We start from the raw sequence: 25,831 nt of genomic DNA, 5'->3' as shown, positions 1-25,831 counted from the left end.
GCAGGAGACGTGAAAAATGCCGAGATTCAAACTCCGGGCCTCCCAACTGCAAGCTAAACTTACTTTCATGGTACCTCAGGAAGGAAAACAAAAAGGAGGTCGAAACCATCTTACATTCAACCTAGAGAGATTAGGTAGACAAAATCGTGGCACCCAGTGGCAAAATCGTGATGGTGGCGAATTATCGTTCACAAATCTCTACCTACAGCGAATTCCTCTAGAGAATATTTATTTCAAGTGCCCCTATGCCGCTAAACACGATACAGTTACAGGCATTCTAGTATTTTTCAGGATTCGAAACCAAGCCCAGACATACGCATCACTATAGCGATCAAGTCGGTTATTATCCCTTATAAAACGTAACTTTGCAGCTGTTCGTTTGTGAACAGGTTGTAAAAAATACGTCATATCCAACAATAATGAATACATACTTCAAGTGAAGTCTATAAGGTTGTAATTCAAATTCGATTAATAATAAAAATTAGGAAATTTTAGTTCAGTACAAAGAGATGGAATTACTTAGTACTTGAAACCTTTATTTCATGCATATTATTAAAAATTTCATAACCATGTATACTTTCCACTTCAGGAATTTCCCGTTTAAAATATTTAGAAAATACCCTGAAGAATATCATAAGCAAATTTGGCTCTATTATTTTCTTCTAAAGAATATATTTCATCCGAAAGGTATAAAAAATTCTCTTTCAGAAAGCTTACGCGTAATGAAAGTGAAATATTCACGAGGAATTCATACGCTAAAGAAATAAATCATTTATATCCCTATAACATATCTCGAGATATATTGAAATTTATTTCTATTCTGCTCACAGTCAAGTAATGCAACCATTTTTTGAATATTTATTACATTGAAAAGTAATGTAGTTTTTCCAGGTTTGCATTATCCCAATTCTAATCATTCCGCTGTCTCTTTGGGAAATCATTGTTATTGTAATAACAAAGCAGCGCTTAAAAGGGTATTTATCTTAACCTTGGAAACATTTTTCAGATACCTAATAACCCAAAAATTACTGCTACTGATATTTTGAGTAAAGAAATTCTTTATTAGCCTGATTCCTCTTCACCGCATAACATGAGTATGTTAGCCTAATAGGCATTTGATTCTTTCCTTAAAAAACATCCTGTTAGTTATTTAAAGTGAACTAAGTCAGTGAAATTTAACGTAATGAAATCTCGACTAGACACTTCATTCTAAAAAAGAACCAGACTTTGTAACTGGATAGTGTAGCGACTTATTTAGATTGGATTGGATTACACAACTTTTTCCCTCACGTATTTTACCCCCTAGCTTTTAAGTTCAGGGTTCTAAAAATTTTAAAAGCATTCACGTAATTTACCCCTTTTTCTATGCACTCAGGAAACGAGATTCCCTAAATATTAAAACAGATTCCTAGCTGCAGAGATTGCTTTCGTCTTACTAACAAACCCTCACAAACAGGTCATGCCGAAACATTTCCCTCCTAATTGTTGAACTTAATGTCAACCTAATACAAGAACCGATCCATCTCGGCAAAGCAAACACAAACTGACATTCAGTTCACGATTTCGATGAGTCAGCTGCACATTTATCTTGTATAATCACTTATGGATGATCTGAAGCATAAAGAGTAGCAGAGACGACAATAAAAACGAGCAAGATTCAGCTAGAGAAGGAAGTAGATAAGAAAATATCTTATTAGCTATTGTAGTGTTAATACTACTGCGTATTGTTACTGGAATGAAGGCTTCTTTTAAAAACATAATATCATGACTGTTACCCGTAGTTTTTCTATAATTTTTTTTTTCATGTTTCATGTTCTAATTGGAACTGCGTCCTACGAAAATTAAATTATTCGCAAAAATTTCCTCTTTCAGTTTTCGGTTAATAAAATTAGAAAAAAGGGGGAGAATTCAAGAGGAAATATGGTATTTAGAACTGTATTTTATTAGATCTGTATGTCTAAGGAATGAGATGCTGAGATGCTTCTCTAATGGCTTTTTAACAAAAAATGGCTCGTATTCACGTTACTCGTGGTGAAAAGCACTAAAACCAGCCCATTTGTACGCTTTATGATTTAGTCTTATTAAGAGCTGGATTTATACTTTCACTTCTTCTTTCAGTTCAGTTCAGTTCTTGAAAGTTTTATAGATTAAGCTTTTATAGTGACGCTCTCTAGTAGTACGTCTCGCTCTCAGCTTATATTAATTAATTAATATAAGCTGAGAGCGAGACGTTAATATTATGGCATTAGCCATTTTGCTAGCAAAAGTTAGATTGAGCAACTAAATTTGAGCAAACGCTTAGTTAGGCCATTTATATTATACTCTCCGGCTGTCAATTCACTTTAATCTGTAGATTCAAATTTCTGTTCTGCATTACCCGTAAGTGGGGGAGTTTAATTTTTATAAGTTGTGCATTTTGTTAAGTTCAAGATTTAAAATAAAAGTATTGTTTAAAACCTTCACATATAGTTTCTGTAATTTCACAAACGGAGAAATAACCCACTTGTCAGTCTGGCATGGTTAAAGAACTTTAAAGTTATATTTACGCAGGATAAAACCCTACACCTAATACCTGTAGGCATATAATAGGTATACCTGTAGGTAGACATAATATACTATACTTACATGCATATAACAGGTGCTGGTCTTGTTTCAACCTGCACCTCTTCTTTTATTAAATTTCTTTATTATAACTTTTCCGTTTAAGAAATTAATAATTTTTGTCCCTCAAAAACCACCATAATAAAATTTTTACTGTTACGTGGATGTTACCTCTAACGTCACGTTACAATAAAGGATCGCTACATTCTTTCCCAGGGCGTAAGGCAAAGTTAAAAGCAAATAGTGCATCTCAGCAGTCACACATTTATTTGCAATATTTTAAACATCGATCTCGTTGATCCGATGAATTTCTTTTCCTTTGGGACAAACTTCACGGAACCGCCAATAGATTTATTGACGGACAGCTCGTGTGTAATGGCGCGCGGGACAGATAGCGACCTAGGCTGCGCCGCCTACTTTGTGCACTGGCTGCGCCATGAGAAGTCTTCGGAGGGAAAAAAAAAGAAGAAAATTTAAGGGTTTAGAAAGGGAAAAAAAAGTATATAAGAGGATCGGAAGATTTTTCAACCGGAGATCTTTAGAAATTCCTTTGCTCTTTTTTGCGGGAGATATTTGAATAAATGATAGTAGTGCCGAATCTGTTGAACAGTGAATGAAGGAGCATGCATTACGACCGAAGATTCCAAGCCACTTTTTCTTAAACTATCTGAAGTGCAACCAAAAGGAATTTTAGAGTTGCGCAAAAGAAAAATAAATTGTCAAATGTCAGGTGACGTATATGGTTCGTAGTTGCGAACAGATTTCACCTAATAAAAATGTATGAATACATAAAATGTACTTTATCTAGGCTTTTGCTTTTCAGGTAACATGCATCTGAGGGTCCATCTGCCCACTTTGGCTTTCTTGGCTGCAGTATGCAGAAGGAACGAAGCTCTCTTATTTCCTCTTTTATTCCCACTCTCCATCAAGATAACCATTCATTCAAATCACAAGTAAGTTATGCAGTTAATTTGCTCATTTATATAACATATGGTTGCGTAGATATTTGAAACAAATTGTACTCGTACATCTAAATCTGTTTTCACACGACAGATACGTTCCTGAGGAATACGTGTAAAAAAAGACATTGTGGCAATGGAAGAAAGAAAAATTGGTTCTGGAATAAGGATCTCAAAAAATCAATAGAGATAATTTTAGAAAACTAGAGAATGTTCATTTTAAATTATTATTTTGTTAAAAAAATGCACGAGTAATAATATAAAGAAAATGTCTTAAAAAACAAATTTGCATTTGTAATTTTAAAAAAATTCTTCATGAGCCCAAACAAGTCTGTTTTAAACATAACATGTTATTGATCTTCACTTTCTGACAAATACTGCATACAACATATGCTTACTATGATTGGAATATCACTGCTATTACTAGAAATGTTTTGGACACCGACTGCCTCTATCAGAAAAATCAGCTTGAGTTTCCTCTAATGCTGATGCTTCATGGGTTTTTTGGACGAATTCATTTACTGATCGTTCTGTTCATGTTTTGTTTGGCCGTCTATGCCGTCTCTGTAAGAGGCTGTCAGTAACTTCACTTCACATTGAAACTCCTGTCATTAAGTTTGGAAAAATGGTTACCCATTTTTCTGTCCAGTTCCAGACCTTCTTCTATTAAATCCTTTATTAAAAATGGATCCTTTACGAACATATCATCTTCGCTTGAGCTTTCTCGGCTAACAATTCATCGGTATCTTTAAACCACAGGATTACCGAGTCTATATCTAACAAACTGTGTGTACCATTATTAGAATATACAAAAAAAAAAAAAAAAAAAAAAAAAAAAAAATCTTAGAAATTGGCTTGCCTCGCTCGTCTTAAATCTACATGGCATGCATAAAAAGAGTGAAATATTTACTTTGAATTCGCGTTAAAACAAATTCATGGAAAAACAACGAAATTAGGTTTATTTTGAAAAGACCTCAAACATAAATGGGAAATAAAGTACATCTTATAATATTCTCCAGAACTCCGATTAAAACCCGGCCCTTTGATATCGCAGTCAGTCTTCCCTAACCACTATACCGTCTGGGCGGCTTCAGCAACAAAATAATATCGCAGTTTTTTAGCTTCTGAAAAACAGAGCAAAATATATTCAGTCCATTCGTTTCGCGTAGTTTCACGTAAAGTCCCTTTATTACACGCTTTGCTCTTCTCGACCAAGGTCAACCAGCGTGCTAACGTCGATGTCCTTGACCTGTAAAGGGCCATTCCCATTAGTATGGTACGAATACGGTGGAATGGTTCTCCAATCAGCGAACGAACTGACTTTGATTGACATTTGTGGAGTGCTTTATTGCGTCTGTCGTTGGGTGCCTAAAATGTGAAAGTACCTCTTTGGCAAATTCCGACCCAATTTTGAAGGAGATTTTTAAAGGGAAATAGTCCAAATTTCCAGAACCCATCTTCTCCTACTACCAAGCCCACACGACATTAGTTTCAGCTCTTCGTGTATTAATTATCCCCATGAAATAATGAAACTGTACGTTTAGAAATATCTAAACCTTCTCCGGGATTCGAGCTCGAGTCCAACGATACAGCAGCCAACAATGCCGAACTCTATACCGATCAATGTGGTTTGGTTTTTGAAGAATCGAAGGTCATCAGACAAATAAGGTTATATTCTTTCAAGATCAAACCTTTCTCTTTCCTTCGTTTCATAGACAGTGACGTCAGCGCATTACAGATATCAATCAAAATTAGTTCTGATTGGAGAAGAACACACGTTGCGCTATCGTACCGCACTAATGCCAAACAGGTCTTTGCGCGTCAACGACGTCGACGTCACCACGATGGTTGAACTTGATCGAGAAGAGCAATTATTGTAGTACAGTAACCTTGGTAGAATGAACAATTTAAACGCAGTGACTCTGCAGGAGGAGCTTACGTGAAGTATTGACTCTTTACTATTAAATACTTTCAGCATAAAAAGTAATAATAAAAATAAATTTTCTCATAAGAGGCAAGCGCGAGGAAGAATTCTTAATATTTTCTTCAGCGAAGCAGGCAACCCTAATGTCTGACTGTATCTTCTAATAACACCAGATAGACCACAACCTCTTCCATCATTAGAAGGTAGTCCCAAACCCTCCTAATCACGGAATGAACCTCAGCCAAGACCTTCCTTAGTCTTGGTTTAAGGCCCTATTCCCGCCCATAGTTTAATTTTGTGGTAAGTCAACATCAAACACGACTGTGTATTAGCACTTACGTAGTGCTGCTATGTAAATTTCAGTTTGACAGTTAGTCGCAGGCGAACTACAATTTAACACAAATTGTGATTAATTACAAATTATTTTCATTTTATTTTAGTAATATACTTGAAAAGGAATATTTTATATTAATTTTAGTTGCGAAAAGCTTTTACAGTATAATTTAATAGAATAAAAGAGCAATCTGCATGCGTAAAACTTATACCCATTTACAATTAATTATTAATGGAAATAATAATCATTTACTTTCAGTATTTTATTAATTTATTATGCTGCATTTACAACTAAAACAAAATGTTTGTTAGCTTTCAGTTTACTTTTATAGCAGTTAATATAAACAGTACTTTTATTGTTGATTTTTGTATTTTAATTTTTACAGCATTTAACATAGATAACATTTATTAATTTTTATTTTATACTAATTTAATAGGAAAATAAATATAAATATTTTACATTATTACGACTGAAAAGTTCTCATATTTATATAGTTCAATTAATAAAACATTTCCTTTAGAGATTTGTGAAATATATTTCTCTTTCTTTTATGTATCGGGTTCGTTTAAAGCCGATTTGCTTTACAACACGATTGTAACATTCATGTTAACGCTGCCATCAAAAAGTTGCTGTAGCTTCACTATCTTTTTGTATTTACCTAGCTTTCCAGTTGTATTCTCTTCCCAGTTTTCCTGCTTTTCCTTGTGAAACTTGTATTTGAAACACACAGTATTTCATAAACACTTTTGATTAAAAGTAATGAAAATAAATTAAGGCTAAGTTTAGAAACAACAATTCCAATAGAATAAGTTTCATATTTAATTAGCTCATTAAATTTTCTCATGCTTTTAGATCTGCAGTTCAAGCGTTATGTGAATTTACAAATCCAATAAATAGTGTAACAATAAGAGAAGGAAAAAAAAATACCATTAGCACAGCCACAGCTTTAAGCAAGATTTCTCTCTTTTCTAAATTATACACAAGTTCAGACTTAAGATTTGATTCATGCAGATATGATTTCGACATGTAAGGAAAAAATGTATTTCAGCTTAAAATTCAACAAAAAATGTATACAAGGAATAAGAAAAATAATAATAACTTAATGTATTTATATCGAGCACAAAAGAACAATATTGATGCTTTGTGGAAAGATGCTGCCATTTTTTATTCTGCATGAATTCATTTTATATGGAACCATTTTATTCATTCTTCATGGATTAGGAAGCTTACAAAGTCAATTAAACTAAATCTTTTCCTTGATTCTGGTAAACCTTTTTTTGGGAATTCAGTCGAAATGCAATAAAAATGCGGAAAAAGAATTAGTTGTAATAGACTTTTTTTCTGTTATCGTAGTTCAAATTTTTCAAACTAGTCTAAAAATAAATTACGTAGGCCACCAAATGACTTTTTCACTGCCAGCATTCATCTTTTCACTAATTTCAGTTAGTTCGTACATTTTGTAAAGTTGTTAAATTTTACGTTTTTAAGTTTAATCTTTTAATAACGTGGGTTAAATGGTTTGCTAGGCATAGTTGTTTACAGTATTTTTAAGTTTTTGTTTAATTTTAAAATAATTATTTTTGTTTTTCGATCATTCAACATATCTTCCTATTTATTACTTTCTGTAAATTCTTCAGCTAAATAAGGCGGAGTTTAACTGTAACAAAAGTATAGGTCAGATCATATTTTCTTATGGAAAAATATGTGGAAAAAAAATAATTTATTTGTTCCAATTTATGCACTAACAAGCACCTAGTTTAAACAATACCATATGCATAAATGAGTTTTTGTAGTGACCACCCATTTGTAGAACCCACTACTAGATATCACGTAGCATCACTGTGCATGTAAATCAACTGCTTAAAAGAAGGGAGGCAACCGTGAAAACCTTTTTTAAAGCAAACTAGCTCGTACCCATTAACGTATGGGAAAAGCCAAGGTTAATGTTCGACAAGATTTGCTCTTCCCTATCAGAAATCTTTGAGCTTGTGTCGTCACTTATTCATAGTCTGCTCCATCTTGCGTAACTAAATGTAATTGTGTCTTCGTATGTCCTACTTCTGTGAGTCAAACGACGTCAATCAACTCACGTGTTCGAAAGAGCATGGCCTTGCATGTCTACAGACCTTGGGGAAAATCACGAAAAACAACCATGCAGCGGCCTGTTGGTCTGTGTTTGAACCTGGAGTCCAACTGCTGATAGCAAGATTTCGTGGCTCGAATCTTGGCGACAGTGTAGCTGATTTTTTTCAGCCTCCTTACTTCGAGAAACCCTAACAGTCTATGCAACTGAAGTGTAAGACTACAGATGTATGGATAATGATCCAGAATTGCTCGAATCATATGCGATTCCTTGTTTTATCATACACATTAGATTCAGTTTAAAAAGAGTCGTTGAAAGTGAAGTTTAATTTTGTAATTTCCTAACATTTTAAACAACTTTTAGTCTAGAATTTTATTACTAATTTTGAGTGGAAAGGAGGTTTTAATGAATCTCAAAACTATAGTTTAAAAGGACCTCCAGAAAGTTAGGGGTTCGATTAAGTGGATTTGTCCGATCCCAATGTTTCTTCTAATCTGCACGCTCATCGCTCCATCCTAGCACACTGCTCTGGATTCATTCCCGACCTTATTCATAAAGTTTATAGTTAGTGAACGATGCATCATAAAAAAGAACTCATTCATTTCAGGAAGTGAACGTCTTTTACCTGACATCATAAAAGGGCGGTTTTGTCCACTCAAGATGTTCGACAACGGGAGAGATTAGTTACCTTCACAGGGCTAGAACCATCACTTCTACGGTGGTTCGTTCAGGTTCTGCTGGAGCTTGTAATGGTACTGTAATGTTTATGTTCCAGCTGTATGATCGCTAGATGTTTTTGAAGCTGGTGTCAGAGTATTATCAATTCTATATGGAACTGCCCTAGTTGGTACTTGGCCAAGACTTACTGCTTCAAGTCCAAGTCAAGTGCACACTGTCTGTATATAAAATATCGATGACTGATGCACGAACTTTATCAGCGCTTTCTGTGCTTCCTAGCCAATTGCCCTAAGTCCTTTACTTAAGTACACAAATTAAAAAATATAAAAAGAATTTACGAGACGTTTACATTTGTTATTTGTTTAAACTGTTTTGCTTTTCTTTGCATCGTAAGGAATTCTAGCACTCCCTCTCGCGTGCTGTCGTTATGTAACTGGTTAGTACCTCTTAGCATTAAAAGATCCATAATACGAAATCCGAGGAGGCTCAGTTTTTTGAAAAATTTAACGAGTCTCAACAGCTTCAGCTTCATTTACTTAAGTTTGATTTCCAAAGTTATTTACATTCTTTATTACATTATTTTCTACTTTACAGAAAGTTTTGGTTTGGGGGTTAATAGCTTAAATAACCACAACTTCCATCTGAGATATTTTGTTTAATTGCTTAATTAATTAATTTAAAGCAAATGAGAGATGCCTTTCTAAGCAAATAGATGCTTTCGACGAATACTTTCTAAGAGAAACTGGTGTGTGGTTATGTTATACGTATGGAACACAGTCAAAACATCAGCGAGCCATCTCGATGAGATTTACAGGCGAATTACCTGTGCTCAGTGGCTTTATCAGTTTATCATTCATGAGCGGCCTTAGGTTGAACAAAATGTAAAATTTCAGTTCTTTTGCATTACAAATAAGCTTTAAAAATACTTATATTTACTTTAAATCATTATTAGAATAAGAGTAATATGTTTTCCTTTAAAAATATAACTTATTAAAGCAGAAAATTGTAGAGTCATTAGAGTTATTTTAGACAGGAATCACAAAAAAATCAACAATACCCTCGTCAGGATTCGAACTACAGATTCCCGATTGCTAGCCAGACATGCTTTCAACTGCACCACGAAGGCACTCGGTAATGAAAGAGAAAATTACTTACATACTCCCTCACTTGAATGGAAAGGAGCCGCAACTAGTCGCCAAACGTGGTGACGAATTATCGGGTACCCATTTTAATTGGATGCCATCGGCCGGAAAATACGAGGACTCAAAGATGCCCACACCAGGATTTAAAACCTACACCTTCTGACTGCTAAGCGGAAGTGCTTCCAGTTACACCGCGAAACAATGCGGTGAGGAAGAATAAACTTCCTCATAAAATAATATATTAACAATGGTGAATAATAATTTGTACGCAGGCTTTAGTTCAAATATAATTAATACTTCATTCTAAAAAACTAAGAAATCCAACGTTTAAGAATGAAAGCTTAAAAACATATTGCTGTATCATAAAAATTAACAAAAAAATCGGATGTGTACACCACGACTTCCTTGCACGGAATATTAAATTATACGCATTTTTTCTTGCATTTCATTTTAATTTATTGGATTGAATTAAACCTACTTCGCCGATAGCGCATAAACCGCAAGAAAATAAATGCACTCTTTAAAATTCACTATATTTGTTTATCATAGAGACATTCTGGTGCTAGTTGCACTTAACAGCGTTACATTTCGTTCATATTATAACTCAGAATGCATATAAATTTATATCATTTGTAGAATTATCTAATCGTTGCCACATGTTCTATTCAAATACTATAACAAATCTGAAACGATGTATAAAAGAAATTAAGCAAACAAAACAAAAAAGAAACAGTTTTTCACTGACGATTCAATATTTCTCATTCAATTAATTCAGTTTTCCCTTCCCGACAAGGGAATCAATACATGAATCTCAAAATATCTATATTAAAAATTACGAAGTAAATCTTAAACACTTATTTCCTCGAATAAATTACAGAATGGATTAAACATGATTTAATTCGCAATAATAAAAGAAGGCATTATCTTTGTTGTTGCGAACCTCAGTTTCTCTAGATTGGCAACAAATCCGTTATTTTGCTAAGTTTGAAATGTAAACGAATATATCCGCCATCACAAAATTAATTAGGCTTAGCTGCACTTAAACAACTTTTAAATTGTTGATAACTCCAAATATATTGCATGCAGATTTACTAAAAGCATAAAAACTTTAACCGGAAGATAACAATAACAGAATATAATCATTTTTACAGCAAAAAATGCACAATTTACAAACATATAAGAGTAAAGAAACTGAGATCACTGAGCCGGTTAACAGAGTGGAAATTATATATTCACATATTTATATACATTTGGTGCGGCCGATTGCAACCAAAATATGAGGTGCACATCTACATGTTATAGCAATCCTATATACAAAATTGCAACGTTCTGAGGCTACTCATTTTTTAATTATGCGAGATACGCACATACGTACAGACGCCACGAAAAATTCTCTTTAGAATTCATTTTAAATCAGTTTTATAATTTTTTGGGTGGAAAAGGTCTTTTATTCTTTTTATTTATTTAATTTATTATTATTTTATTTATTTAAAGAGGCTGTTATTCTGTCTTTATTCTTTGCGTACAGATGTCACGCAAAAACATCGTTAAATTGTATTCGATAACGGTCAAAATGGACATTTTCGTTGAAATATGAAAATTTTCGCGATTACAATATTTCCTTTTTACTTCGTACAAAGAAGTAAAAATTAAGGTTTTAATTTTTAATTCTACTAGTATTTTGCCCTGGGTTTTCAGTTATTATCGATTCTCATTACCTCAAATAACCGAGGCTTTAATCTGCTGCATTTTAAATATGAAAAATCATACTAAAAGCAATTTCACCCAAAATTTAAATATATCGCGGCCTCTACTTAACTTAAAATTTCAGTAATTTAAAACTACGCGTAGTAATTACGTTAAAGGATGCAGAATGCTGACACAACGTGTAAAACGAAATAAATTATATTAATATTCTGTATAATTTAAAGAAATGAAAGAAACTTAGTAGTTCGCTCTGTCTTAAACTTCTTTTTCTCATTTTAAAGTTAATTAAAGTGGAATTGAGAAAAATCTCACCAAGTCTAGTTTGGTAAGTCAGAAATAGCCATAATTTTCTTGACAACTTGAAAATAATCTTACCACCAAAGAGGAAAATCTTTAATGCTTCATTTGCTTTAATTAAATTAGCTGATTACGTATTCAGTTTCAGGCATTTTAAATGAAAATTCTGCTTTTCTACCACTTGATTGAAATAAACGTATCTAAGCGCTGATTTGGCTTTTCTTTTAATTAATCAGATATAGTGTTTACCATTTAAATATCGAGTATTTAACTTTTGTAACAACTATTTTCTTTAAATATTAGAAAAATACTACATATGGAATTCGCTTTCATTAATTTGGTTCTAAGGAAGATTCCTGGGAATATACTGGAAAGCGATATTAAGCACTCCGCATGACGTGTTTAGGAGATTAAAGTAATACTCTGGGATCTTCTGAAGATATAATAACTAGGATTTCATATTCTGATAACATCCCGTACGCTGTCGATCGGACCTAGATAGGATGTCCTGAGGATAAATTGGGATGTGACATTAAACCTCGGGAGGACATGTTTAGGAGATTAGAAGGACATTCCGGGATGTCCTGAGGATAAACGTAGGATTTTAAATTTTAATAACATTCCATACACTGGCGATGTCCTGAAGATATACTGGAATGTGACATGGGGATATTTTGGGATGTCCTGAGGATCTGCTCCTATCCCGTGAGCAACATCCTCAAGATATTCGGAGTATGCTTTTGTGCTATGTGTGTTTTTAATAAAAATTTCGTTATTATTAATAAAAAAAAATTGTTCCGATTTCTATTGTGTATTTTCCGATTTCTATTATGTGCAATTATTGATCCGATTTCTATTGTGTGTAGCTATTTCATTTCTTTAATGCAGTTTTGTATGCTTGCTATTCTTCCCCCGCCCCCAAATGTTACTTACGAATTATCTCGTCGACTGTGAAACTGTCGCCAAGCAGCGCGATTTAGAGCCAATTATGGATAACAGCATACTCATAACATCTGCATTTTCGTTTCACGTAATTCCACTAAATTTCGGAAAGCTTACCTTTTTGTTTTTATGAACAAAGATATAAATTAATTGTCATTATTGCTGTGTTTTTAATTGCATTTTGAAAGAAATGATTAAAATTTGGAACCTGACTTCTGCAAAACAACAAGCAGTGGAATATGTCAAAGATAGGTGATTCTGTCTTCAAAATAAAGCGTATATTAAGGAACGTGATGTGGTCAGCTGAATATGACTAAAAAAAAATAACAGATTATAGAACAATTACCCTAAGGGAAGTTTGTACTCGTAGCCTTCTAAAGAAAACTTCCGCTAAAACTAGAGGGTCTAACAAAATAACAGAAATCGACGAAAGCCTTTTTACAAAACGCAAAAACGAAGCGTATCGGATACTAATTGGTTATTCAATAAATAGGCGTTAGGCCCTTCAGAATTCCGCAGGAACGATTGGCGCAGCTTTCATGGTTTTATGGTAGCCAGCTCCACGGGATAATACGTAAATAATCCCCCTCCCAAAATTACTCTGTGCATAATATTTTCATTTTACCGATAAACTCAAATCTAAGACTCATTTCTTAAACTAAATCTATTTAAGCTTTTCTTATGGAATTTTTCAATTTTGTTTGCTCGTATAGTTAGTACCAGAAATGCTTATTAGTCTCGAACCTCACTTTCTTTTTATTCGTTTCATTTTTTAAACTGTTGCCATCAGATCTTATAGACATGTATTATTTTAAAGAAATTAAATAATAAAGAATATGAAGAATTTAAAAACTGGACTCGTTATCTTATTTTTCCACAATAATCTCTTATTTTTGCAAAATAATTTTTAATTACTATCAGCTCTTTATTCCAAGCTGATTGTGTTTTGAATTTAATTTTTTTTTTATTTATAAATATTTCCACTGGTTATTACAGTTTACAGCGCATAGTTGGGATTTCGTGAAAAATTTTTCGTTTGATATAAACTTTTCGTTTGACGTAATTCCAACTAAATCTCGGAAAGCTCACATTTTTGTTTTTATGAACAAAGATATATCCTTTGTTTCTTGTATTATTTATTATATAGTGGTACATTTCTCAGATATTAAACTGAAGTAAAATTTAAAATACCAGATTGCTTAACTTCGAGTGTTTTTGCATCCTAAGAGAGACATTTTATTGGTTATAAATACTGTCTATGTTCCCCTTTCTCTTTTCTAACTGTGGATTATTCAGGGAATATTTTTACCTCATGTTTTTCGCCTGGTATCGAGGCAGACATCCTCGAAAACTAAGCGTTCACGAAAACTGGGTCACTTTCGGCATCTGATATGCGAGTCATCTTTATTGCAGTGCTACCTACTGTGGATGGATGTTTCAAGAGGAAACGTTTCCTCCAACTCTTGGGCTATAAACCGACCAGAAACGCCACGGTATTTTATCAAAAAAATAAATACAAAAAATAATAATAACCGTCGCCACAAGCGCCCTCGTGCGGATACTATGCTCCAAAGAGGAAAAGCAGAATTTTTGAAGTCTTTCCAAATCTAGGCAATAATTCGACGGCAACATTATTCACAGTTCGCATTTTTCTTTCGCTGGAGGAGGCAATGAGGGATCGTAAATTTTCCGGTGGTGACAAAGACGGGCGATAATAGGCCGAGACCTCCCTGACAGGATCTCCAAAGTGGGAAGGTGTAGTTGAAAAGACCGAGAAAGAATAGGCGACAAAAAAATTCAAGTAACTATTTCACACATGAGGATGAAAAAAAAATGTTTTCTACTAACGGGCGGTGGTATGTTCAACGCGAAAAAGGTTAAGAAAAGAAGCTTATCTCTTTTCTTTTTTTTCCCTCTTCTCTTGGAGAATGATTCTTTCTCAACTTGGAAACCACATCAGCCTAAGGATCTTCGAAAATCTTCGGAGAGGAATATCAAAGAAAAAAACTCTAGAAATATTTCTTCCAAAAAGCATAGTGTGAAAATTTGCTTTACATATCGCAGCTACTGCTAAATGTCGTGTATAAGTAAGATAAAAAATGAAAATAAAAAATAGTTAAGTTTTTAAAATAAAATAATTTTAACTTCCTTTATTTGATTACGGCAAAGCACATCTCTTCTATCTATCTAAAAGCTAAAAAAAACTTTTGTGGAAGATTTTCTGAGAGAAAATTGACTTGTTTTAATGTTACATAAAAAAAAAAAAAAAAAAAAAAAAAACATGCAGCCAGGCCATTCACCAGGGTCTGAGCTAGGGTCGAAGTAAATTAACTAAATGTAATCGTGGATTTTGTGACAATGGCAAAGCAACCAAGGGCTATGCATTTGAGGGAAGGGATGTCTTCGTGGAGGACTTTCTAAAGGAAACTGATTCATATTCACCTTACACATTAGAGAAAATCACGAAAACCAATCACGCAATCAACGTATTTGCGTGGGTTCGAACTTGGGTCAAACTTCCTGTATTCAACGATCTTAACTATTTGGCCACTGGATGCAGTCATCCTCGTAAGTGTCATTTCTATGTTGATGTACCTTAGAATTCTCTTAAAGTCTCAATACAGTACAACATGATTTTTAGTCAGTTATGTTTAAGAATATGATGTTACCTAAAAAGATTATTTTTTTACTTTCGGTGCGATTAGTTAAAACCCACTTTCTTAAAAAAAATAATAATTCGCATTTTCTTTATACATTTTAATCCATAGAAATGGAAAAATCGGAAAAAACAATTACCAAATGTAATCAGTATAAGAATGAAGAAATTGGTGTCAACTATCTTTGCCAAAATCTTCAAATCCATTCAATCATGTAAGATTACGTTCAGTATACCTGAATATCTATTTGGCGATGTTGATTTAAAACAAAATTCTTCATTCTTACTGAATGGCAAAACATAGGCACGTAGAGGACAAAAATATTTTCTTTCCAGATGTGGCAAAACTTTTTTAGATCGCTGAGTTTTCTGATTAATTTTGAAACATAAGTATCTGAAGTTTTGCATTGCTTTTAAATCGCTGACTTTGTTAATAAGTAAGCATGTTCACACGAAACATAAAATAAATAAAATTATAATTCAAATTCTGGGCTTCGAGGTGCACATACGCTGGTGAAGAATACGTCTATTCAAAATTCAAAATCTGTCATTCGAGGTGCACATGCTCGGATGGTGAGTCTATTCAAAATCTGGTACATGCTTGGATGGCTGTCGAAATAAAACATTTTTATCTTCAGCGCGTAAAACTGTTTGCATTCGGCAAAATATAAGCTATTCATCTTTTAATTTTAACCAGAACTGCTTTGCCACTGCCGGAAATAAAATACTTTTACATTCCACGCGCCAATGCGTTGCTCTTCAGAAAAGCCAAAGATACATTGAAATTTAATCTGGAAGGTTACTGAGTAACAAACTAAGCAATTTTAAAGCAATAAACACAGTTTTTAAAAATACTTTTTTCCTATTTTTTAATGTGATTTTGACTTAATATTTCTAATTACACATCTTACGATTTGTATTAAAATCGTAAGATGTGTAATTAGAAATATTCAATATTTTTAAGAAATTACATTTTCGGCACTCATTAAAAACCTTATATCCTTTTTCTTTTGTATAATAACCATTTTTACCCAAATAACACAGTGAATATAAAAATATGTATGGCAGCCTCTAATACTCTTTCATGAAGTCTAAAGATATGTTGTTTTTAAATATTTTCTGATTTTGCTGTTGAACTGAATTTTTTGTGGCGTGAGTGTGGAGAACGTGACATTTAATAAATAAATATTAACACACATAAAGTTAATAAGAAAAGGCAAAAACATTTTGTTAAGCATCTTATTAAGAAAACTGAACACTGATACGATAAGCTGGAAAAAGACTGCAAAAATATAAATATGTATGCTGACACTTAACACTGCATCGGAAACCCTTAACATATGTTGCTATACAATATATAAATGTTTTGTGATTTGTTGAAGTGTGTACTGTGTAAGTTCGAAGAAATCGACGCTGAATAACAAAGCTAAAAAGACGAAAAAGGGGGTTTAGTAAGATCCTGTGCAAGAGTAGACTCCGAGCTCAGCGAAAGCGTAAAAAACCTTAACAAACCCTTTCGTGTGAGCGTTAAAATCTGAAAATTTTCAGCTTTTTTTTTCGGGGGGGGGGGGAATTATTATTACACTATTTGTACTGTCAAATGCTTTCGTGTAGAAAGAAAGATAACTATAGCTTGTATGACGATAGAAGATTAAGTCCTTCTTCGTGCTGTATTAAGATAAAATTGTGAAAAGAATACTATTGAAAACCCTAAGTTGTTTTAACCACTTGCCTTTAATGGATATCTTACCTTCAACAAGTTCGGAAATGTGTGCACCTGCCAAAAAGTTTGCGAAGAATCGAAGCCAATAGTTTCGGTGCCAATGGCGATTTTTAACCTAATATAACACTTTTCTTTTATAATGCATATTATATAATTTATGTTTAATGCTATGAATAATCTATTGAAAGGAGCTGCAAAGTCAAAACATAAATTCTCAACTATTTCTCTGTACAGAACTATAATACTGTAATTATAATGATTGCTTGTTACACTATAAAAATCATGTTTTTTTTCTTCTGCAGACCTACTCCTCCTCCAGTACACGACTATCACTTTGAAAGTGTGCCACTCTATAAGGAAGTCGTGGTGAAGGGCAATGCTCACATCTCAGACAACAGTGAGGGCTACAAGCACAGTTACGGAGATGGCCACAAGTACGGAACCAGCTATGGAGACGGTCATATAAAGGTCTACACCAACGAACCCCATGTTAAAGGACACTCGTATTCTAAAGGATACGGAACAGGTAAGTCTGTTGTAACATAAAAATGTATTATATCACTAATTTAGTTACGGAACAAGTAAATTTTTTGTTATAGGAGAAAGGATTATATCACTAATTTAGTTACAAAACAAGTAAAATTTGTTGCAGTAGGAGAAGGATTATATCGCTAATTTAATTAAAGAACAAGTAAATTTGTTGCAATAAGAAAAAGGATTATATCACTAATATTGTACACCTCGAAATACATCGTATCCACTAAAGTCCTTAAGTGAATCTTTATTTACGAAAACACTAGTCGCAGACATACACCGTGTCCATACAGTTACTTATCTGGCCTTTATTTTCTAAAGTATTGGTCGTAAACTTATACTTCGACTTCCAAAAATATTTTTAAATAATTCGAAGGCATGTCTTGGCATTTATAAATTCGAAATATCAGTTTTGTAAAAAAAAATGAAATCTAATTTTTTATATGTTCTATTGGTCCCTATAGTTACATTTGATGAAAATTTATGCTCATTTTACAAATAAAACACAAAAAGTTTGTCTTCCGCCCGACAAAAATCACCCATTTAATTTCAAAGCTTGCAATTCTGTGTGGGCTTTACAGGGCCACAAAATCGATTTTTTTTCGCATTGAGAGGTCGCTTAAAAATAAATTTGGACGGATGAAGAGCTTTTTTCCCCCATAGGTCACACAATTATGGTCATTTCTGATTCACTAAGATACACTATTCTTTAAACTTATAATATTAAAATTATTTTAATTTAAGTAATTTAAGTTCTCAAGTATTAAATATACGCTAATAATATTCATATGAAGTTTTATTACTTAAGAAACAAAATTTAATAATCGCACAAAAATTTTCTTAAGCAGAACATAATTTTTACAAGCTGATTTTTTTTTAATTTAAAAATTCAAGGCATGAATACCGGGTCATTTAAAACACTTTTGTAATTGTACGTCTATGGACCTAATTTTTTGAACGTTTATGTCCAATGGATATGGGAACAAACTGTGGAGAGTTTTGCGGACGCACTGTACAGTTCCAATTACAAAATTGTTTTAATAGCACAGATATTTATGTTCTGGTATTTATATTTTTAAAAGAAATCGATTTTGAAAAATTGCAAAAGTTACCTTTTTATACCGTCCCTACAAGTTATATTTAGGAACATTTTATATTTGTTTTATAAAATATAAAATAATGTGCAATAACATTAAGAACCAGCAAGAGTTCCCAGAAATAGTACCGATTTAGATTATTTGATTAAGGCAAAGCAACTCGAGGGCTATCTGCCTATGGGAAGGGATGCCTTCGTAAAGTACTTTTTAAAGGAAACTGGCTCGTATCCACGTTATACATGGGGAAAACCAGATATGCAGCCAGCCCGTTCGGCGGAATTCGATCCCAGGTAAATTTCGAACCAAATTTTACAAAATTTAATATTTAGGCATAATTTGAGCCGCAAAACCGAAATATGGAAAAAAACTGGCATTTCATTTCAGCAAAAGTCCAATTTTGTGTCAAAATACCTACATTAGAACAAAGCTATATATAAATTTAATATATATATCCTCAGTCGCTTTTCGAGACATGAAAAACGCAATTTGAATTTCGTTAATCGGCCCAGTAGAACGGAAGATATAGAACTGCGCCCCCCTTTTTGTTTGCGCAGTGTACATATTCTTCTTAATTAACTGAAGTTTCTCATAAATTTTGAAACTATATATTGCATTATTTTTTTCATTTTTGAAATTAAAGGAAACAAATGTAAATTACGTACATAAATTAAAAGCAAGCTTAATTTTGTCAGCCTGTAAAGAAAGCAAACAGTTTGGATAATGGCTAATTCCTGACATCTGCAGTCTAAATAAATGGAATTCCGATACACTGAAAAATTTCATAAAAGGGTTTACCAGAAGATTTCAAATCTGAATTGACAAATAATACATTAAAAGCAACTGGTGCTGACCTAAAAATAAAATATAAATACGGATAAAACTAAAAGGAATTTAACCAGGAAAAAAAAAATAACAGTAAACTAATGTCTAGACATTTTCGGATTGAAAACAACATTTTTTGCCAAACCTGAAAGGAAATCATACGTGATGTTAGTTTTAGAAATAATATAAATAAATACATCTATGTAATGATATTTTGCCATGTATTTTATTTTTACTCCACTGAGTTTGACGCTAAGATTTGGAAAACGGTATACAATTTCTTGCAGCTTAATTTCTTTTCAGTTTAAGCACCTATAAAGTTTCCTGTCGTTCCAAACATAGGTTGTTTTCGTCTTTAAATATCTTCACATCCTATTTTACAATTATGCTTTCAAAAAAAATCAAAGAATCACTTTTATATTTTTATGCATCTAATGAGCAATTCATGATACGAAATCTGATTAAAGTAAGGTTAGTTTAAGTAATTTATTAAGGAGAAGTACTCGAGGAATATTATCTTAAGATGAAGTGCTTCGTGGAAGACTTTCCAAGAAAACTGTCGTATATTCATGTTTATACGTGAGTAGAACAAAAGTCAATTGAAAAAACGTTTTGTCTCTTTTAAAAGCTGAGGATACTTATTTAAAGAGGAGGAAACGACGACACAAAGGGGATAGATAGTAGCTTTTGAACAGACTAGGAGTCAGCGACGTATCACAGAAGCAAACCTTGCAGTATAGTAACCTTGGATGACTTTCCAAGAAAACTGTCGTATATTCATGTTTATACGTGAGTAGAACAAAAGTCAATTGAAAAAACGTTTTGTCTCTTTTAAAAGCTGAGGATACTTATTTAAAGAGGAGGAAACGACGACACAAAGGGGATAGATAGTAGCTTTTGAACAGACTAGGAGTCAGCGACGTATCACAGAAGCAAACCTTGCAGTATAGTAACCTTGGATGACTTTCCAAGAAAACTGTCGTATATTCATGTTTATACGTGAGTAGAACAAAAGTCAATTGAAAAAACGTTTTGTCTCTTCCAAAAGCTGAGGATACTTATTTAAAGAGGAGGAAACGACGACACAAAGGGGATAGATAGTAGCTTTTGAACAGACTAGGAGTCAGCGACGTATCACAGAAGCAAACTTAAGAAGTCAGCACATTCAGTCACATACAATACGATCTCTAGTATCGTATGTGTTATTCATTTTTACCCTAGGGCCCATACTATATTAAAAAATTAGTAATTTTATTCAGAAATTGAAATTTTTCTAACTACTAGTTAGATATCGGTTTTCAAAACATGCAATATAAATGTTAATGATATTACATGTACATTACATGAATATAAATGTTAATGTACATATATTACATGTTCGGTCCAAGAATGCCTTTGTTGGCATTCTCGGACCAAAAGCTTCAATATATTTCAAATGAAAAATGATACAGAACCTTACACCCTTTTTCAAAAATTATTCTGAGCAAATGTTATATGATTAACTTTTATGAATACGACTCAGATGCGATATTCCTAGAAGATCTAAATGTTCAGAAAATTCGTAACGTTCTTCTCGCTACCTGTCTGCATTCTGCATGCACTGAAGCTGCTAAAAGCACATCAGTCTACAGATGAGCTTATGCAAAATACATAGCAAAGCCGTCAATGAATGCCACTGGCTGCGTTCGCCGGTATGTCTCTAAAGAGATAAATATCTGTAAAAGCATCTAGAACTATCTTTGTCATGAGAATGGCAAATTACTGCGATTTATTTATTTACGACTTATTCATTTATTGTTACTACTATTTATTTATTTTTACTACGATTATACGATTTTCAAAGTTAGTTAAAATGTTGTAATTAAGGCGAATTTACACTTTTGCATGGAATCATACAAAGAATTATCGAGAGAACAGCTATGAAAAGATCTTGAGCCTGGTGACAAGAAACGAGTTGCTAAACTTAGAGCCACGTTTCCAATTACTTCAGGCAATTGGAAGAATACGTACTTTAAGATAACTACGGACCATGGATGCGAACATCTGGCTGACCAGTTTAACGATGACTTCCTAATGCGCGGAATGCATTCATTGGGATACATGCTACATCATCAAGCGTCTCTGCCAGATGAAAGCTATGGGGCCATCTTTATGGCGAGCTGCAACATTTCAAATCTTGCATCCATTATGAAGCGTTTAGCTCATACCAACAATACAATGCACTGCCACAGAAGTTTTCAGATACGTTTAAATAAGTCGTCATATCTCAACGCTATCGAACACATCTGGAATGCTAGGCAATAAGCTGTGGAACACACAGTTACCCCATATCTCGGAATAGCACTGAATTACGAACCACTCAGTGTAAATACGATGTTAATTGCCAACCGAATATTTTCACCAGTCTCCTCATACCCAATATCTACGATTTTCTGTTCGCGAGAGAAATCTACTAAGTATTAAACTGCCATACAAGTTTTTAAAATTTCTCATTAAACACGAATCTTAATTTTAAAAAAAGGAAATTAACTAAATACCGTATCTACACGCATTCCCCCTTTTTCCTACTAATTTTATCTCTTAAAAACTGGAACGGGAAAAGTGCGCGAGGTATAGTATTTCTTAAATAGGCTTAAATGATGAACACAGCACATTAAAAAGCATCTATAAAGACACATTAATTACATTACGTATTTCAAATTTGAATACAAAACCTCAACAGCGCAACAGCCCTCAGTCAGCCATGGCCTGCAGTGGCCTTGTATCTGCTTTCTAGACCGTGGGAGCCGGGGTACATGAGCAGCTACCCTGGACAAGTGGTCAGCTTGTCGCAGGACGCCCCGTGAGTCCCCAAGCGAACATGGTACTCATTTTATCGTATAAATTTCAAAAATATTCATTTTATTTACATAGAATAATTTCTTATTTGTACATGAATTTTACACTGTTACCACAAATCGGAAGTTCATCAATCATATGCTAAAAAAAGCTAGGCGTAAAAAGAGTGAATACGGAATTTAATCTTTAATTTATTATTACCCTTCTATAAGCGTGGTTAAATTAATGTGATTTAAAATTTCTTTTCAGCTAAACTATCTAATACAGCCTGAACTTGTGAAATAGAATGCCTTGAAAATGCTTACAAATCACAAAAAGAAGTCTAGCTAACTCTCTTAATTCTAATGCTTTCTATATTTCATTTTATAAATTTCCTTTATTTACTTTCTTCCTCCACAGGTCTAAATCTCTATCGCATTATATTTATATTTTAATTAAAATAGCATGCATGTGCAAACATTTAGTTATTGAAAAGAGATGACCTTATCGCTTCTCATTTAAAATGCATGAGACCCTTCGTTTGAAGCCAGTATTAAACAAAGTATAGATTTTCCAATTGCTCTTGTTCAAGATGACAAATTCATTTTCATCTACAGCGCAGCAATGAATTTTAAAAACGCTTAAATTCAAACACATTACCATTTAAGCGTAATATACCTGACTAGTTAAAATCCACCGTGTATATTGCTTCTTAAAGTATTTTAATTTTTAATTTTTTTCTGCAGGTGGTGGCGACTTCAGTGGAAGTGTTTACGCTAAATTTCCTTCATCTTCCATGCATTACAAGGGCAGCGGCTTCATTGGGAACGGACATCTTCATTACAAAGGCAGCCTATACAGTGAACCTGAGAAGACACACTATAAAGGAACAGATTATAAAAGTGCGCCGCCTTTTGAAACACATTACAAAGGAACAGATTATAATATCCCTCCGAATCCCGGAACACACTTCAAAGGAAAAGACTACAATAGCCCTCCTAATCCTGGAACACACTTCAAAGGAACAAATTACAATAGGCCTCCTAATCCTGGAACACACTTCAAAGGAACAGATTATAGCGGTGCTCCTAATCCCGAAACACACTATAAAGGAACAGATTACAACAGCGCTCCAGATTCTGGGACGCATTACAAGGGAAGCGATTACTCGGCAAACCCAGAAACACATTATAAAGACAGCAGTTATCACTCTGGAGCAGACAGTGCGTACGACTCAAATGATTATCAAGCACCTCCTTCACATTACAAAGGTGGTAACTACAATGGCAAAAAAACATACCAAAAAGAACATGGTTACATTAAATCTGTAGGTGGTTACAAAATGTCAGATTTCATCCGGGATTATGGGTCTAAAAGTGCAAGCTCTGAGGATGACGATGATCGATATCCAGTTGCAATACCGGCGAAGGTGGCACCAGGCAACACGTATGCTGAGATAGCAGCCGCTCATCAAGCATCGCTTCGTGGTGGTGGCCCCAAAGCTTATGCGGCTGAAGAGTATAGTGATCTTGGAGCCAAACAGCAGTACAAGAAGGATAAAGATTACGAGCATGAACCAGAATACTTGGATGATACACCTCCAGGATACAAATCTAGCGCTAAGAGGCCAGTGTACAAACGACCAGTGTATGATACCAAAAGAACCGGACCTCTAAACGAAGAGGTACATTCAACGGAACCCACATCATATGCCGGTTATGGTACACGAATATATGGTGATAGTTATGCTAAAGTCATTTATCAGCCAAAAACTTTAAAAATATCTATTAGTGCCACGTCTCATTAAACAAATATAAGTGTTATTTATAATTTGGAAGATTTCTCAGAAATATATCTAGCATATGCTGATGCTTACTGAAAAACTGTAAATCTTCCAACAAAAGTTTATAACGGAAAACGAAGAGAATTTTTGTAATGTTTGCGGATGTTATCAACAATTGTCTCATTACATTTTAGCGACGAATTCCAAAAAAACATGCGGAATATTACAGATAACTTTGTTCTTTCTGACATTTTACTATTACAAAGGGTGACTAACAGCAGGCAGTACTTTGGCAGCAATAAGTGAAGACGGAAACACTTGGAAAGAATGTTAATAAATGTTTTATATCCAAATTTAGTACCTTGAAATTTGATTCTAGCACCTGATGTTTCATTATATTACAATACCATATTACTTCGAATCAAAACCGCCCTGTTTATTCAAATTTTAAAACGTAAAATAAGGTTGCGGCTTAAACACGAAGCTGTTATTTATTATTTTCTTTGATTTTTAATTTTAAACTACTACCAGAGGTTTAAACTCCATGTAATACGGTATTCATATTATAACTCAAACAAATAATAGTTTTAGAATGTTAAGCTGTTTTTTAAAGAAAGAATATTTTTCAGAAAATCTTGTTTTTGAACTTTAAAAAAATAAGCATATTAAACAACATTTTCTAGAAAAATTGCTTTGCTCATAGCATAATATTGAGAAAAAAATCCTTTAGCTATACTCAAACAACTTTCTAATAACCTTTTACAGACGCAGAAGAAATTATACATTCGTTACATATTATAATTTAGATTTACACTCTGCGAAAAAAAAAAAAAAAAGAGACAAAAATTTCCTTCATATTTCGAAATAAGGTTATTTCTTACAAAAACTTCATAAGCTGTTTTCTGTTTCAAGGTAACGTTCAGTGTAGCTCATAAAAAGTCTTCTTTTCTGATAGTTAGTTAACATTTTAATATATTCGGGGATACTTTTTGTGAAGTTTCTTTATTTTTGATAAAATTGGAAGAAATTATAAAATTTCCATTTGTTTTGAATGTTATTTCCGATTAAGTTAAACCTTTGTTTCTCAAAACAACATCTTCCTCCCTCCGTATATGCACTGAAATGTTTTGCATGATCTCGAAATTTATACTCGTAACTTTCATACATGTCCACGTGATAGAAGATGCGTAATTTGTGTCGAAACCGTTGATTGAAATTCGCATTTAAACACATAAAGAGGCTTTATTTTAGAACACCATTTTCTTCTTGCTTTGACGAGAGTGATGTACCATATTTCGAAGTAAAATATGTAAATTATTGGCGTATTATTCTTAAAAAGGTCATTTTTAGAACTATTTAAATATAAGTAAGTTTTGTAAAGTGCTTCTTTCGAAATAATATGCATTTTGGAAACGAATTTTACATTATTTTTATCGAAGAATACAGCATGAAATTTGCAAAAAGTTCCATCATCAAATCAAAAACATGAAGTTCGACATAAAAATGAGCAAATAATCAGAAAATTCTTTCTGATTGGAATTTCACTAACTCACAGATTATGTATCACAAGCGTTGATTGAAGACTGATTGAGAGATTGATTGTTGATTGAGAGATTTTTTTCAACATTCTGCTTATTTCTACTAATACTTTAATCGAACCAGTTTATTTGTTTCACAGTAAACTGCGCAAAGATATTGTTCTCAGCAGAACACGATTTTAAAATATTAAGCG

At 33.3% G+C, this 25,831-nt stretch overlaps 2 protein-coding genes across 8 annotated transcripts in view; one reads left to right on the top strand and one right to left on the bottom strand.

Moving 5' to 3' along the window:
- Nucleotides 1-24,456, top strand: part of LOC118181382 (uncharacterized) — a 69,138-nt gene extending 44,682 nt beyond the window's left edge. For both annotated transcript variants that reach the window (XM_035350510.2, XM_035350517.2), the window contains exons 2-4: nt 3,425-3,554; nt 17,349-17,572; nt 23,063-24,456. In XM_035350510.2, coding sequence (XP_035206401.1) covers nt 3,425-3,554; nt 17,349-17,572; nt 23,063-24,123 — 1,415 coding nt within the window. In that variant the 3' untranslated portion in view covers nt 24,124-24,456. The remainder of the gene's footprint in view (nt 1-3,424; nt 3,555-17,348; nt 17,573-23,062) is intronic.
- Nucleotides 1-25,831, bottom strand: part of LOC118181347 (rho GTPase-activating protein 18-like) — a 488,818-nt gene that overhangs the window by 178,678 nt on the left and 284,309 nt on the right. The gene's annotated exons all lie outside the window — the stretch shown is intronic.

Source organism: Stegodyphus dumicola, chromosome 9, assembly GCF_044657685.1.
Source record: "Stegodyphus dumicola isolate Sdum_Otavi_A_Nest chromosome 9, ASM4465768v1".
Taxonomy (NCBI): Eukaryota; Metazoa; Arthropoda; class Arachnida; order Araneae; family Eresidae; genus Stegodyphus; species Stegodyphus dumicola.
The sequence above is the reverse complement of the archived record's forward strand: the minus strand, read 5'-3'. Positions and strand labels throughout refer to the sequence as shown.